This window comes from Halyomorpha halys, unplaced genomic scaffold, assembly GCF_000696795.3.
Source record: "Halyomorpha halys isolate HHAL.00 unplaced genomic scaffold, Hhal_1.1 Scaffold214.1, whole genome shotgun sequence".
Taxonomy (NCBI): domain Eukaryota; kingdom Metazoa; phylum Arthropoda; class Insecta; order Hemiptera; family Pentatomidae; genus Halyomorpha; species Halyomorpha halys.
Window position 1 is genome coordinate 827,930 of NW_027110944.1, and position 18,056 is coordinate 845,985.

General features: G+C 30.8%; 1 protein-coding gene across 1 annotated transcript in view; it reads right to left on the bottom strand.

Annotated features, from left to right (window-relative positions):
* Nucleotides 1-4,355, bottom strand: part of LOC106679670 (homeobox protein Nkx-2.1) — a 145,611-nt gene extending 141,256 nt beyond the window's left edge. Inside the window, exon 1 of the mRNA XM_014418951.2 lies at nucleotides 3,974-4,355. Within this exon, the coding sequence (XP_014274437.1) occupies nucleotides 3,974-4,349 (376 nt within the window). The 5' untranslated portion in view covers nucleotides 4,350-4,355. The remainder of the gene's footprint in view (nucleotides 1-3,973) is intronic.
* Between the last annotated feature and the right edge of the window lie 13,701 nt (nucleotides 4,356-18,056).

Here is an 18,056-nt window from a genome sequence, read left to right on the forward strand (position 1 = left end):
TAAAAAATTGGTTTTCTTTGCATCTTTTGCCTATTTAGGTCTAAGATACCAATAAATATTAGTGATGAAATGATAAGACTTAGTCAAATACCATATCTAAATGATAAAGACGACAAAATATTACCTAAATTTCTTTGCACTTAGCTTCCTGGATCAAATTAGTATTAATCCACAATTAAAGAAAGGTATGTGAACGATTTTTTTTATTTGTTAAATTAATATTAAAATTTATAAACAATTAATTTCCTTTTAATATTTTTATTTTATTTAAATTTTTTTTCTATTTATTTTCAAGCCGAACTCGCCGGTGTTAATGTTGATTCACCGGTTTTGATTCTTTTTCCATACATTATAGATGACAATTTTATTATACTGTTGTTTGTATTTTAAATGTAAATAGTGTGCTAAAAGAGATATGAAGCCAAAATTCAATGATAGCCTAAATAAAAATCAAACTATATAGAATATTCAAAAAATATAGATAAAGGTCTTGCACCGCTCATATGACGGGAAGTTAAAACGCGACATCTTCCGATGGCAAGAAGTATTAGGATTCAATAAAACTTACTGATTTAATAGGACTGCTATTATAAAGTTACTAACGTAATAAATTAACACTCATTTGCACACACATAAAATATTTTTAATAGGGTATTATACTGTAAAAAATGTAATGGATCATAAAACTCAAGAAAAATACGATTAATTTTATTGTAGCCGTTTCCTGATGCTAGATAATGTTAATAACGCATCCCATCTGGCGCCGTTTTAGTAATTTAAATATAATTAGTTAAAATTTTTTATTTATTGAAACTATGATTTAAAGTCCTCACTCGTCACATCTGCATTTGTTCGTCTGTATGTAAGTTTTGTAAATAAATTTGTCCGATAGGAAAAATTGTATTTAACTAATAATATTAAAATTGTTACACTTCTAAATAAAAATACTTCCAGCCTGATTTTCAATTCAATGGGCCAAAAAACTAGATTTCATGTATATGTTTCCGTTGCTTTTAATTGGATGTACTGTCACAATTTCATATTTATAAGTTGAAGATCATGATCATACTAATCAATTTAATTATAAGCAACAAATATCTCTTTTTGTAATAATTATTATTTATAAAATTAGAAAATAACAGTATACTGGTGTAATTAATACTAAGAAACAAAGTATACTAACATTCCGTCACCTCTTTTTGTTTCTCTAATAATTTATTTAAATTGGTAATTGTTTATCTTATGATTATTTTAATAAACTTATATCTCTAAAATACCAAACATAAAACATGTGAATTTGCTTTATTCAAGTCTGGGTTCTCTTACATTTTACTTTATTTAAAACAATATTAATTATCGAAATTTCAAAAACGTTGGTGGCTTTAATTATTCAAAAAAAAGATATTAACTATTTAAACTATATTATTTAATTTATTAGACTTAATATTGGTCAATTTTATCAATCATGCTTAGATTCAGAGAAGCTGAATACTGGCGTATGAATTTAAAATTAACAATGAATTGAAAAAAATAATATTTTTTTTTAAATTTTATAAATATTTAAGTAAATTTTTATTATTACATTATCATTTAAAAATAATTATACTTTATAGGGTTATGTAATCAACCGTTATGGTAAATGTAAGCCATGAACCTTGAACATTAAAATGTATACTGCGTTGAATTAGAAATTAACATATTACAAATAGTCCAATTAATATTTCACATTTAACTGAAAACTGATATGTGTTTTTACAATTTTTGCATAAATCGCCAGATAAAAACAGGTGCGGGTACGTATAATTCATTGACATGTAAGTTTTTCTTGAATTGAAATCAAAATTAATTATTGATACTATTATATTCCGTATTTATTATGATGAAAGATATTATAAATACTTAACTGTATATAAGTTCACAACATAACTACTCCATAGCTGTTGCATACTGATAACCATGGATTTTATATTCAAATATGTTTTACAGTCAGAAGTACAATACTCTTTGAATCAAAGTTAATAAAAAATATTAATGCCTCATCGAAGACTAGTTTTGATTGACTAACAATGAGATCCAAGAATTAAAATTGACTTATGAAACAAGAAGTTGATGGCTAAAGAATTTAGCCATTTATGTATTACTAATCAAGGACGTAGATTAACCATTCATGAAGAATAACTCAAGATGCATCAATTTCTGTTGTATTGTTTCTTCGAGAATCAACAACGCCAAAGGCACTTAATTTGTGGGTGCATTTTTATCTAATGGAACCAACAATAACATATGATCTAATTCCACCATGATCGTTCTAGTAAACAATTTCGTTTGATAATGTCGCCTGTGTCTGCCATAAGTTTAATACTAAACATTTAAATATCAAAACAAAATAAAATGGGAGACAAAAAAAAGAGAGAGGAGGCTCATAAAATAATTTTGGAGACATATTTACTCATTGATAAAAAAAATGATTGATTCAAATGTTTCATTTTCTCTTATTTCTTGTTTTGTTAACTTGAACTCGAACCTTCTCCGAAAAACTTATAATTCCCAGTTCAAATATTTCACATTCGATCCGTTTCATCAATGAAAACAAAAAAACAATAAATAAAAAAATAAAATTAAAATAAGACTCTGTGTTTACTGGTCAAAGATCCTTTGATCTAAAAACGGAATCTAGTCTAGTTTCACCCAGATACAGCATTTGAAACTAGCGCAAGCAAAGCACTATTGTATTTTGTCAAAGGCGTTGATAAGAATGGATCCCATCAACTCACAAAGATATGTGGTGATCCAAACATATTTCTCCTTTATAATAAAAAAAGTAAAAGAAAAAAGGTCTGAAAAGAAATGGAAGACCCAGGCGGCACAGTGTGTGTTTGAATTCAGCAAAGCTTATAGCTTTCTGATGTTACACACAGCCTAAGGAAGTAATATCCATTTTTAAACTTAAATATAACCGAATAAAAACCCTAATCATTTGTTTTTCAGGTCTAAAAAAAAAAAAAATAATTTATTCCAACTGATTAAATCTACTTCCTTGATCCATAAAACTAACTTCATAAAAAATAGATAAATAAATTTTTAAAAAATACCTTAAGATAATTTAATACAGTATTTAAACAATTATGTGTATCAGAAGTAAGATATTTTCAAAGTTTTACATATAAGCTAAACCTAGTTTCAGATGCCAATGAATTGTAGTGTCATTATTCAAATATATAATTTTTATATTTACACTGTTGCACTCTTTACTACCCATTAAGCTTATTTACGACACTCTACCCCCCACACAAATTGATATCAAATATATAGGGAAGTTATCTATTACTAAGCACAGTAGAAATAACTTAAAAACTTACTAACAAAATATAATATTTTAAAAACGGTCAGTTGTTAAAATCACTCTAATCTTTAATTTCCAGTTGCTAGAAGTCGCATAGATGAAAATTGTTCAATAGATTTTACATTAAAAAATATTATTCGTTAGAAGATACCAGATTGTGTTGGTTGTTTTTAACTCATTGCATTATCGGGAATGGCGGAAATTCCAACCGAATCATTTTATCAGTTGACACTTAATTTAATTTATCTTAAATAAAAATTTTCCCATTAAATGAAAACCACTAATAATTCTATTAGCCAAAGTTATCATGTTATAAAGTTACAAACCCGACGATAAAAACAGGCGTCATGGACTGCTTAACTGTTAACGGTTTGCCACACACATCACCTTTTCTCAAACTAACTAATCCACTCAAATAGTTAAACTGGAGAAAGATTTAATGATGACAAATCACACTGAGGAGCTACTATCGAATATTTGTGTATTAATCCACGGAAGATTAAGACAGAAACACAGATAAACAACTAATCACTCATCATCTATTCACTGAAACAAGCTTAAACTCCAAGGGACGTATGATTTATCAAACGTTTCATCAAATATTAGGATTATCTGTAATTGTGTACTCACTTGCAAATCTGGGGTCGTTGGGAGTCGGTCCATACCATCCTGTCGTGTTCCCATAAGAGAGATCACCGGAGTTACAGTACTGAGCCGGGAACTGATGGACGTGCATGTATCCTCCGGGGTGCGGTGGGCTGGGAACTGTCTGTCCGCTTCCGGTTGAACCTCCTCCCGTCGAGCCTCCGCTTCGGTAAGGGCTCAATTCCAGTTTTCGGTAACTCTCCTCAATCGGGGACAAGATATCTGTCACCGAGAACGGAGTCGTGTGCTGGTGCTTCGGGCTGAGTGAAATGGCCAAATCGGCTCCGTTGAGCTCGGGTAGTAGGTCCCCTTCGGTTCCGTACTCCTGCCCAGCCGCCTGAAGGAGGCTTGACCCTGACATGTTCACACTCTGCGGTCCCCGGACTGAGTGATCCCCCTTGTGGGAGGGGCAAAGCGCCCTCGTAAGCCCCGCCCTCTGACCCTCCCCCCTTCACCTTGGCGACCTCCCACTCCTGACTTCTCACCACCGGTCAGGTTCCGATATTCTTATATACAACATGCCCAAATGATTAAAGGAAAATTCATTGATTGTTCAGTAACATAAGGATCAACACATCACTATGTAACTAGTCAATGAATTTAATAGTTATCATGGTTTTTGGCCTGACGTTGTTAATCCTCGAACCTCCCCTGACATTGTCGAAACCACTGTTCTATCCAATGTTTTTTACATTGTTTAAATTAATGTTATAAAAGCATTTATGACCAATTATGACAGCGGCCTATTTATGACCAATTGGTAATTATTATGCCAACTTGAATTAGTAAAAGCATGAATGGAGTTTCCAGGCTCAGAGTCAGGCATCAACTAGATCCTGGGCCAGCTCTTGAGCGTCAGGGCCCTCTTAGAACACTTACCGGTTCTATAAATTTGCTGCTTATCGTTCCGTCGGGGGGGGGAATCCTGTGTTTGGAGTGTTGTTTTGGCACCAAGATTTTCTAATCAGGACGTGCACGTAGGTCTAGACCCAGTTCTATATTAATTTCATGAGTTAATTATTTTTTAAATTAACAACTAAATTTAAAATCGACACATTTTATTCTAAAATTGACGTTCAAACAGTTCTTTAGTTTTTATTGGCCAGACAAAACCGCGTGGATACACACTCACATCTATTCTAAATTTTTATTTTTTTAATATTTGATCAGCCGATAAGTTACGAAAAGATGCTTGATCACATAATAAAATTAAGTATTTTAATATTTTATTGAAGTGAATTTAAAATAAGAATGAAGCAACTTTCACAAGCCTTATCAACATCCCTTCCATAAATGGTGATTGTGTAACAACTTTATATGGTATAATTAAGCCTTAATTAATTAATATATTTAAAAAATATCAATAGAAACGTGATTAGGTATGTCACATTTAAAAAGTAAATAAGAATTAAAGAATATATAATAAATGTATATATATAAAATCATAGGTAAAAAGGTAAAATATTTATACCTGTAAAATCTTTAATTCAATTTCCAATGGTCCTGTCCTCACCGATTTGAAGTTTTTTGTTATCAATTCAAAGGCACATTTTATTACAATTTCAGGCAAATAATCGAATATATAAATTGTTTTATTTATATTTCTGAGCATAAAATGCATTAAACATTTAATTCTTTAATTTTGAGATACCGAAAAGTTACAATACTGTCTCTTAATAAATTTCAATTGAAATTATGCTTATTATACTTAATAAAGTATTAATAATAAGTAAAGTGTTAAACTTAAGAAGAAAGAAAAACTATATAATCCCTAAAATAAATATGTAATCCTTTAAGGATTAAAAGATGAAGAAATAAGGGCTCATTTGCCTCTTGAGCTATTATAAATAAGTTTTTTGACTTAATAATATCCTTAAAGTTTTAACATGTTGTTTTTGGCATAAGCAAACGTCCTATCCATTATGGTTAAGGGGAATGTTTTTTTGAAATAAAGACGTATTCTGTAGAGAAGGGTGGAGTATCCGATACATTGTAGGAACACTTTAAGTAGCTATGTCCATCAATCATGATACGCTCCAGTGATTCTTGGAGACAAGCAGTGGATCGACTGTGACCGACGGTTAATTTACACTTCCTCATCATTGAGAAATTAAAATTGAGCTGAGCCTGAGGTTTGGGAGAGACTTCAAATGGGAGGAAATACCTATCGCATCTCGGACTACGTACGGTGGAGACTCATAGGGCATGGATTTGAGTGTACCTAATACCTGGAAAGATATTGCAGAGAACGGCAATTATTTTCCTCATGGGGAACAATTTTATTTACAGGCTTATGTCTCTCTTCGGTCTGTTCCACTCATACGGTTTAAACATCATGGATAAGACCAGAAGTGAAATGAAATGAAATAGCCTTTTATTTATTTATGCAATAAATTAAATTCATATAAAATAAAATATATACATTCAAAGAAGATAGAGAGAAAAAATAAATTTATATATATAATAGTTGACAAAACATTAACTTCTATCAATTTTCTTTCCATCTTTCTGTATTCTTTCCTGCATAGGCCTTCCCTTTCGGGAGTAATAGTCAGCACTTCGTGGGGTGACCCGCCCTATTGGGAGGCGAGTTCTTCTCCTTCCAGACATCCCTTTCCCTAGCTCTCCTCTTGAACATATCGCTCCATCTTTTTTGACGTCCTCTTCTTCTTTGAAGGTCGTATGGATTCCATTCTGTGGCAATTTTTCATCTTCACACCGCCCAAATTTCCACCACATCCTGCCCATTTCCATTTGCTCAATCTTGTCATCTTCAGTGTGTCAGTGAGTCCTATTTCTTTCTGGATCCAAGCATTTTTTATTTGATCTCTTTTCCTCACATTCACAATGCTTCTTCCAATATTATTTTTCCACACCTGTAATTTCCTCTCCTGAGCTATGATCAGTAACCACGCTAGGTATCCATAAGTGACCACTGGGCTAATGCAACTATCGAAGACCTGCCTTTTAAGGCCAATACTTGTTTTTTTTCTGATCAGTGTATATATTGAAGAAAATTAATAAACCGTTACAACTTTTAATCCTTTTTATCTAGTTTCCTTCCTTTTATTATCCTTTCAACACAAAGTTTTTAATTGCGTGTTATCCTCCTGAAATGACTTAAACAAATCTGTACACTCTAGGAAGATTCATGGGATCAGGACTTGGTTAAGACGTACTGTTTTTTCTCGACCATAGTAGAGTAGTAACTGATATGACTTGAGTATGAAAATTTTAATCACTGTGGTTTCTCTTCTGATTTTCGCTTGGAGGATACTAGAAATTTGCAAAGTACATGTTTCCAGAAAAGTTAATTCGGAAGGAAAGAGGAGCTTTTTTTTTTTTTTACCTGTTCTTGTTAACAATTAATTTAACAACTTTAGAAACATTAAAGCGTGCACATTGGGTTCTTTTTTTTGCCACCGTCTTGTTGTTTTTTGTTTTTTTATAAGTTATAAAATATCTTCTTTGGTATCAATTCACAAAATATACCAAATGGTCATGGAAAAACTAAAAAGTATAAAGAAAATAATTTGTAAAGTAAACATAGTAAAAAAGTATTTAAATTAGGTGAACAATAAATGGTCATATACAGAAAAACAAAGGAAAAGTAAAGTATAAAATAATGGGATACAATGTGTGTAAGTGATTAAGAAACAAAGTATACCAAATGAGCGGGGATACAGAAAAGTGTAAAATATAATAGAAAATTAATAATAAAGTAATTAATATAAGTAAACTTAAGAAGGTAAAACATGAATATTAATTAAAAGATAGATACATGAATATAAATGAAACAGGAAGGATAGTAAATACAAAAATAATTTTTAAAAAAAATGTGAGAATTTAGAGAAACAAGAATAAAAGATATGACAAGAAAGTGGGCTTCTGAAATGCAGAAAAAAGTAAAAAAAAAAGTATTATGAGGATTTTATTTATTTTATGTTCAAAATGTGTCAATATGTAAGGGAGATGCAGTCTTTATCAACTTTATGATTGACGGAAAAAAAGTACAAAATTTTCATTTCTTACTCATCTTCAAAGCTTTCTTACCTCTGGATAAATTAATAACACTTTTTAAGGTAAATTTTCTAAAAAATTTAATCATCATAGAGCTATTTACGTTAAATAGTTAGCGAACAGGTTTTCAAAAACCAAAACTTTTTCAAATTAAAATTTTGGAAAATATCATGGGATAAGAAACGAACGATGATAACCATTAGAAACTACTTTATGATCTACTTACCAAGTTTTAATTAGGTAGTCAGTTATTGAAAAACGGCATCTCAGGAACTATTAGATGTACATATATAAATTTATAAGTTATGGTATGGCAGGTAAATGGAAATAAAGTAGTTTCCAATGATTATCTTCAGTCTAGATTCCATTATATTCACCAAAATAGATTTACAAATTGTTGATTTCTCGTTTTGAAAAACTTTTTCTTGAGAATTAGTGATAGTAAAGAAGTAGCTTCCTGCTTCTATAAGGGTTCAAATTTTAGAACATTTATACTGTTTTGGAATTGGTAAATTAATTTTTATCTTTTGGTAGATAACTTTAATTGAGCTCTAAGTAAAAATAAGGGAAAATGTTTTTCACCCTCCAGTTTATTATTTATTCTTATTTTTTAAAACCGAAAAAGTGCTATTTTTCAGCATGAAGTATTCTGTTAATTTTTTTTTTTTAGGTTGATTGATTTATTTATTGATAGATATTTATAATAAAGAATAGATAAAAAAGAAAAAGAAGAAAAAAAAAATTATTAAAAAAAAATTATAATAAAAAAAAACTCTCTTAAAATAAATACAAACAAAATAATATTCTGTTAATTAATACTACACACACGGGTGTATCCAGCAGGGGGCAGGAGGGGCAGCTGCAAACCTCCCCTCAGAAGTGAAAAAATTATTAATTTAATAAACAATAATTATTTTTCAAGTAATACTAATCGTAATAATTAATAAAGCACTGCGATAATTATATATAATATTTACAAAATTACGGTTTCATTTGCCGTTTCCGTGCTGAAATGTCACAACCTGATTGACTATGGCTTGCCCCCTCCTAGTTTTGATCCTGGGTACACCGTTGACCACAGAAGATTATTTTTTTTATTTTTATTTTTGTTTTATTTTTTTTGAAAATTTGATGTGGCAGTCAAAATAGTTTCTGAGCTGAGATTTTCTTATTCTCTTAGCATGTCCAAAAGATACCAGAGAGAACGAACAAAACAATTCTAACCCCGTCTATGTGGAAATCAGTCCATCAGTTCGTTCTTTTAACACAATAAGCCGATATCCTTGTAAAATCATTCCCAGCAATATTTAATATTGTTATTATTTTAAGTCAATTTGAAAAAGTTCATTATTTTTAAAACGAGATTTCTTTTGTTATATCCACGTTAAATCTTTTATTTTACATTATATTAAACAGGATATTGTTTACCCGCTCTAAATTGTCCTTTGAATGGTTTTAAGAAAGAAAAATTCTTTCCAACCAATCTTAACACTATCCTCACCACGCCGATGACACGTGTGCAGTTAATAATAACCCTTTGATTGCATTACAAACTATTTAGTCCCATATCCTCACACCAGACTGAAAAGACAGAAAACTGCACGTCGATTTCGACTATTACAGCACTTACTAGACAAACGGTCTAAACTTCCAATTCATTACAAAAGACTGATCAACATGACAATAATAAGACCTACGGAGTTTAGCTATGGGGCTCCACTAAACCTTCGAATTCCTTTCATATCCAATCCTTCGCAAAATCCTTAATGCTCCCTATTTTGTCACAAATAAAATCATCCATTTTATAAAGACCTTAATGTTCCTTATGTAACCGATCTAGCCTGAACCAGATATCATTCCTTCCTAAACACCAAAACCCACTTGTTTCTAACCTTGCTTCTTCTTTCATTCCAGACAATCCTTCGAGGCGTCTGAAAAGAAGATAACCTCCAGACCTTATATTGTAAAAATGTTTTTAGAGTGCTACCAATGGGTAGTTTCTCTACATGCCTGAATCATACCATCATGATCTTACTTCAAATTTAGTTGTTGTATTTATGTAAAGTTCCTGCTTTTTTGTGTGGAATGGGACCATGGTTCAAATGAACTTTTTTATTCTTGAAGAAGTTTGTCGGGGGTGCGGTCAGCAAAGAACAACATAAATAAACAAAACCATATTTATTTATTTTATGCCGACGTTTCGACCTGAGTTTCAGGTCTTCATCAGGGCTATAGAACAAAAGAGATTGCTGACCGCACCCCCCGACAAACTTCTTCAAGCATTAATCTACGGTCAACTATCTACACCTCATCATGAACTTTTTTATTATTCTTGAGTAATACTATCACCTCTAAAAAAAAATATTATGTATACCAAAGGAGCTATACTTTTTACTTAAGAACCGTCTTTTTTTTTTTAACAAAAGACAAATTCTTCTAATTTTAGAGATAATTTTTACTGGTTTACTATGCTGTGTTTTTTTTTAAATTCCTTATAATTAAAAATAAACATTATCTGGACATACGGAGTTGAGCTATTCCTCCCGCATCCAATCCTTACAGTCCAAAATCCTTAATGCTCCTTACTTTGTCACAAATCAAATAATCCATTAGGACTTCAATGTCCCATATGTTGCCGATTTGGCCAGAACCAGATATCAATCCTTCCATGATAAACTGATAAACTTCCCAACTACCTAAACCAACTCGTTTCTAGCCTGGCGTCTCCTTCATTACCTAATAATCCTCTAAAGGCGTCTGAAAAGAAGATGGCCTCGAGATCTTCTATAAAAATGTTTTTGGAGTTCTATCAATGAGAAGATTCTCCACATGTTTATATCATGTCATTATATTGCTTAAAGCAAATTTACTTGATGTATACATATTTATACAGTTGTAAATAGCAATAAATAAATTATTTAAAAAAAAAATTCCTAACATAATATATTTTTAAAAACTTAAATTCCTGTTTTTCTGTGTGGAATGGGACCATAGTTCAAATGATTTTTTTTTTATTATTCTTTATCACCTCTAAGAAAAAAAGAATTTATTTATACCAAAATAAGCTCTTAAATGTTGAAGTTTTTCTGGAATTTTATCTGTAATCCAGCGGAAGGGCTGATTTATAAATAAAATAAAATCCCAGACATCTCCTTAGTTATTCGTGCTAATTCTATTATTTTGGAAGGTTATTAGTGGGCCGTAGTTGGTTGTAGGAAGATGGTTCGGGTAGCGGCGAAAAAAGGTACAAAAATAGCAGAATAATCCCTGTAAAATGAAACCCTTAGATGTATCCATCTTTAATCAGTGTTGTGGGTACTGTATAACTTACCCCTTATCTGATTCTTGCGTATATTTATTTATATAAAGCTTTAATAATTTTAAAAGGACTTGAAAATAATAATAGATTAAGGCTAAATAAATAAATATTATTTTGAGAGAGGATGAGAACGAAAGGAAGGGAAGAGGGAGGGAGAAAGGAGAAGAAGTAGGGTGTAAGTGTGAGAGAAAGATTTATCTTTAAGAATTATTTAATACAATTAAAATATAAGACGCTCTAAGACTACAGTGTCTCATTGAGTTATACAAATTACTAATTCTAAATTTCTTTATTTTTGGACTAACTTACTGGGAGCAACTTTTGGATTCTGCAATTTTTTATACATTTAAACTCATTCATCATCAATATTTTTTTCTTATTCTGCACAAAAAAAAAAAAAAAAAAAGAATCAATTATTGCATCATAACCGTTTCAGCCATATTGAGGAAAAGTAGAAAACAATATAAAAAGTTGCTAAAATTATTTAAAATATTTTCTTTTCTATTGTTGTCTAATATTTTTCAAGTGGTATCATCAAAAAATCAATCTTAATTAGTCAATGTGAGTATTAAAACTAAGATCAAATTCACACTTCTTTTTGTAGACTGTAATTTATTCGATGTTGAGAAAAAAAATTACAAATTTGCTAATTGTTTTTCAAAAGAGTCCAACAAATTATGATGGTTCTCTTTAAGTAATTACAGCTTGTCAATCAAGTTAAATTATATATTTTATTTAAATACGTTCTCACAGTCATAAAGTGGTTATATAAGGAAATGCCAATTTACAAACTTTTTTTTTTAATTTGGACATTAACATAGTAGAGATGAAAATAGAATTGATCAGTGAAATACGAGAAAACCCAAGGTTGTACATGAGTACAAAGGTTGTATAGTCATTTCGATCACCTTCTAAATGTAAATCAAGTATACTAGAAAAATTGTAAAAAGAACTTAAAATGAACTAGAGCCCCCAGACGATGAGGGGTCTTTTATTTTGTGGCGGTACCACGGACTAACTTGCCTCCCCCTCCTCAATGATTAGAGTAGGTTAGTATAGATAACCCCCCTCCCCTAGAGATTACTAGACTGGGGGTAGCAAAAAAAAAACCTTTTGTGTCCTGTTTATACGATGGGAGACCTTCTTGATTGCAACAATTATCGGGGAATCTCTCCTGTACCGTGCACCTAAAAAATTTGTTTAATATATTGAACCAAAGATAGTTGCCTCAAGTTGAGAGCGTCTTAGAGAAATATCAGTGCTGCTTCCGTAAAGCTAAAAATACTACATACAACATATTCGCCTTACGAACAATTCTAGAGCAAGGAAGAGAGAACCAGAACCAAACACACCACCTATTTACGGACAATAGATCTGCTTAAGATAGTAACCAGCGTGAGCCCCTTTGTCATACGATTAATAATCTTGATATACCTATTATTCAAGATTATCCGCGAGGTAAAACTTAGGTTGAGCAATATTAAATATGTAGTGCGTATTCAAGGGAATGTATATAGAATTTAGATCAGATAATGCTGTACGACAAGCAGACTCTAGCTCTTTAGAACAATATTTAATCGGATGATACACATTTTGTGCAATGCCAATGACATTGACATTGTTCATAGATCCATAACTGCAGTAGAAGCCTTCCTTGCAGTCGATAATGCTGCAAGAAGGCTTGACGGTACTTATATATATATTTTTAATCATTTATTTATTGTTATTTACAACTGTATACACATATATACTACAAGTAAATTTGCTTTAGGTGACTTACTGACATGATACAAACATGTGGAGAATCTACCCATTGATATAACGCCAATAACATTTCTAGAGGAGAAGATTTCGAGGCCATCTTCTTTTCAGATGCCTAGAAGGATTATTAGGTAATGAAGGAGAAGCCAGGCTAGAAACAAGTGGATTTGGGTGGTTGGGAAGTTTTCCATGGAAGGAATGGTATCTGGTTTTGGCCGAATCGGCAACATTGTGACAACATGACATTGAGGTCATGACGGATGACTTGATTTGTGACGAAGTAAGGAGCATTAAGGATTTTACGAAGGATTTTGGACTGTAAGGATTGGATTCGGGAGGAATTTGATGGTTTAGTGGAGCCCCAAAGCTCAACTCCGTATGTCCAGATAGGCCTTATAATAGTCATGTAGATCAGTCTTTTGTAATGGATACTAATATATTTAAAACCAATACATGATTGCTGGTCTAACTAGAGGTCCTAACGAGATTATGTCCAGATTGGTCCTTACCCATTCAAATGAATTGACGATTTTGAATACCTCAGTTTACGGATCAATGCAAGATTTCAGACGAGATGGGGAGGTGAGTGGTGGGCATCATCCAATACATGATATTTTGGACTGATAAAAGGAATCTTCTGGTATTTGAGACGAAAATCCTGAGACGAAAAAATTTACGGTCCAGGGAAAGGTTCAACAAGGAGAAGACGCAAAAAAAGAGAAGTGTACTCCTTACCAAACGACCATAATATAAGAATCGTGTAGATTAGTAGTGCAATTTTTATAATTTTCAAAAACAAATCGATTCCTGACATTATAACAGCATATTGTTAAAATAATTTAGACTGATAAACCAAGCAAAGTAGGAAAAAATATTTTTTTGATGGAGAAATAAAGTTGATATTCGTTTTTCGCACCCCAAGAAACTTTTGAGTACGAATTTTCTAATTAACAAAAAAATATATAATTTTTACTCAAAATTTTCGCCTTGTGGCCATCGATCAAATCCTACACCACTAATCTACGCAAAACGTAAGAGGGCCTTAGGAGTCTGTAGACTGCACGAAATAATACTAATTTAACCTTTATAAAAGAATTAGAACCGGAAATATAAAATAAAACGTTTGGAAAATTTTTGTTATTTGAAACTACTTTTTCTTCTATAAAAACGGATAAAATCTAAAATATATTGAAAGAGCGGGAATTCAGTTTTCTAACAGTGATAGCTACATTGCATTTGGATAATACCATAATGAGTTATGAATTTATTTCGTGAACGAGACCCATCGGCAGAAAAAATATCCTACAAAAAACAAGCACAAAAATTTTCAATTTTTGACTTACATAAAAATCGAATATAAGGGTTTCAATAGACACTTAAACCGAATCTGACTCTCTTTTCCCTAAATAAACAATTTTTTGTCTATTTTACAGGCAGCGACTTTTGGTTTTTGTAATTTTTTTACAAATTTAAACGGATTTAATACGATTAATAATCTTTTGTTCTTATTCTAAAAAAAAAAACACCAATCCCATCGGTACATAATAATCATTAAATACGTTTATAGCAAAGGTGGTATGTAACAACATAAACAATTTTTAAAAATGTTTTTCTCAGCACCTACGGCAATTAGCAAGAACCCTCAGACACGTGTATAATATTTTTCGACTTAGTATCACCAAAAAAAGTTTCCTTGAAATCGGTGATCCTACGTGCGTCTAAGTCCTTTGTAAGTCCAGAACTAATTTGACATTAGAATGCTAAATATGACCGATATCTTTAGTACTATCTGAAGTCAGCTAAAACTTGGTTGGTTCCGTAAACGAAAAAAACTTGGGAAGAAGTTTATTATGAGATATTTATCTCAAGTCTTTATTACTTTTACATTTATCGTTTTACTGTAGTGTAAGGTATTTATTTTAATTTAATTTTATCTCTTGTTCTAAGTGAAATGGGACCGAAAAGCACAAGAACTTATGAAATTTGATAGCATCACTTTAGCAAATAACACTTGGTTACGTTAGCATAGAGTGATCGTGTATGAAAATTATCTGCTAACTGTTTAACTACAATAGATTTAGCATTTCGTACGTTTTACATGAACAGTCTAAAAAATATCTTTTAAAAATATGAATATTTTCGAAGTTATATCTTCTACTGGAAGAGTTTCTTATCTAATTAGAACTTATGAATGAAAAAGTACTCTTACTTGTTTTAATTATTTATTTTATATCATTAATATACAATAAAAACGTGTCGGGGTTTTCACCCCATCATCAGGTATCCAAAACAAATTCTCAAATTCTTACCATGTATGTACAGTGTATCACAATTAATTTTTAAATTTTTTTTTAAACAATTACCTAATTAATAATCTATCTATAATTACATTGTATTTTCTCCTTATTAGTCTTGTATTGCTAATAATAACATATTATTGTCACAAATATAAAATTTTTAATAATTAAAAATAGAGTTTACATAAAGTTTTGGCATCTGTCTTTAATATTTTGGAGAAGTTCCGAAAATTTGTAATTTATGTTTTTTTAGTGCGCTGATTACGAATTTCAATTTTCTTCTAAAGTCTAAATTTTCTTCTAAAAAGTCTTCTATCATAGTAAACATTTTGCTATTAAGTTATTGAGTAAAAAGTAAATAAATAAAACAATATTTGTTTTGGATTTTTTTAGTTCAACAATTTTGAGCTGTTGAAGTTGAAATTCGTAACAAGCACCCTAAAAACATAAACAACAAATTTTCAGAGCTTTTCCAAAATATTCCATCCAGATCCCTTCCTGTTCCCCATTTGACTGAACCCAACTGGATTAAGAAAAGATGCTCCTAAAGGATGTCTAAAATTAAATATATTATAGGGTAAAACATGTGACAGTAAATCTCAAATTCGTGTTCAGCACTCTCAAGAACATGAACGTGGACAATATTAAAACTTCTTCAACAATTTAAAAATTCCAATACCTCCGCTATTGGATTTTCCAGTGTTTTGTTAAATTAATTACGTGCCTCAAATCAAGTAATCCGTGGTCTTTTAATTAAATATGTGATCAGTCTCCGGCGAAATATTGCAGTAAATATTTTCATTTCGTTATAATCCTCCACCCTCAGTTAACCCCCGCTGTCATATAAATAAATCTTTATTATTTCTTTTACAATAAACACAACGTGAACATTTCTACGATTCCCAACCCATAAATTTTAAATGTTGCTTTGCCTATATGGCTAAAAAACAAAACAATATATTAGAATATCTTCAAAATTTTTGACAAGTCGATAGAGGGGGTAGAATCTACTAAATTACAATTAATTTATTGTCCAAACAAGGAAATATTAACGAATTATATTAATTTGGACAAAATAATAATTTTTAAAATTCCTAGTACCAGGATTATTTTAACATAGGGCGATGGTAATTGATTAAGTGAATAAAAAGGGCAAACTTCAATGACTTAATACCTTATGTACTGAACATACACAAATAACTCAATGACTTAATGAACAATTTATTTTCTTCAATGTGCAAATCCGAAGTAGTATCTCTCGGTTATAACTTTTGTGTATTGAAAATAATAATATGTCGCATATATAAAGTATTGAAATAATAAGTCGTGAATAACCTATTATTTTTTTCAATGATAAAACTATTCTATATTTGTTTTCTTTTCTTTTGCACATTAAAGAAATTACAATATCTCATCAAATCCCTTGATAACAATATGGCGCCCGGTCCAGATATTATACCTGCAATATTAATTAAACAACTTTCCAACAAAGCAATAAACAAACTTTTCAATAACAGTGTGAGACTTAACGACTTTCCTGTCAATTAAAAAACTCTAAAACTTATACCATTAGTTAAACCACATAAAAATTTATCGAAAAGTCAAATTAGAAATTATCTTACAATGTATTCCATATATTGGTAATTCCCTTGATACCAATATGTTATTACACATCTATCAGCGTTAATTCAACAATAAGTTACTATACATCTATCAGCCTTATTAATATTTTTAAAAAAATATTTATCCATCAGGACCTGAATGTTCCATATTTTATCGATTTGGCCAGAACCAGATACCAATCCTACCATGATAAACTTCCCAACCATCCAAACCTACTTTTTTCTGGCCTGGTTACTCCTTCATTGCCTAATAATCCTCCTAGGCGTCTGAAAAGAATATGGCATCGAGATCTTCTCCTCTATAAATGTTATTGGAGTTCTAGCAATAGGTAGATTCTTATGTTCTATTATCTAATAATCCTTCCAGGCTTCTTAAAGGAAGATTCATATGTTCCCTTATCTAATAATCCTACGCGTCTAAAAAGAAGATGGCCTTGAGATCGAAAAAAAAAAGTGTAAACAAAAATGTTGATGTAACGTCCGAGGTATACACATGCCCTAAATATTTAATTCCTGTTTCGTATTACTTTTCTTTTTTTAACTAGGCCGTTCACACAAACAATTTTCCGAGACTTGTTTATTTGAACTTAAGGGACTTCAAAACGTGTATTTCCCTCGAAAAATCAAATTCGAAATTATCTTACCATGTATTCCACATATTGGTAACTGAAAGTAAAATTTAGAAGTGCTTAAGATTATAATCTTTATTAATAAGGAATGAATCAATTATTCACTTAATAAAAATAAAATCGGGGCTCGAATAATTCAGTATCTATGGCAGATCTTGTATAATAACATTATACGAATATCGATATCCTACTTTATGGAATCTAATGGTATTTCAGAAAATCAATAAGTAGGAGTGGAAATATTTCAATTAAAATTTTTAAACAATGTAATATTTCAATTCTTGATGTAATAAATAAAATTTTGTGCATTTTCATTTTATTTATTGTTGTGTATATTATATTGATGATACAACAGATATTATGATTACAATGCTTGAGAAGATCCTGAACCACAACTTCTCAACTGATATCAATAAAGCA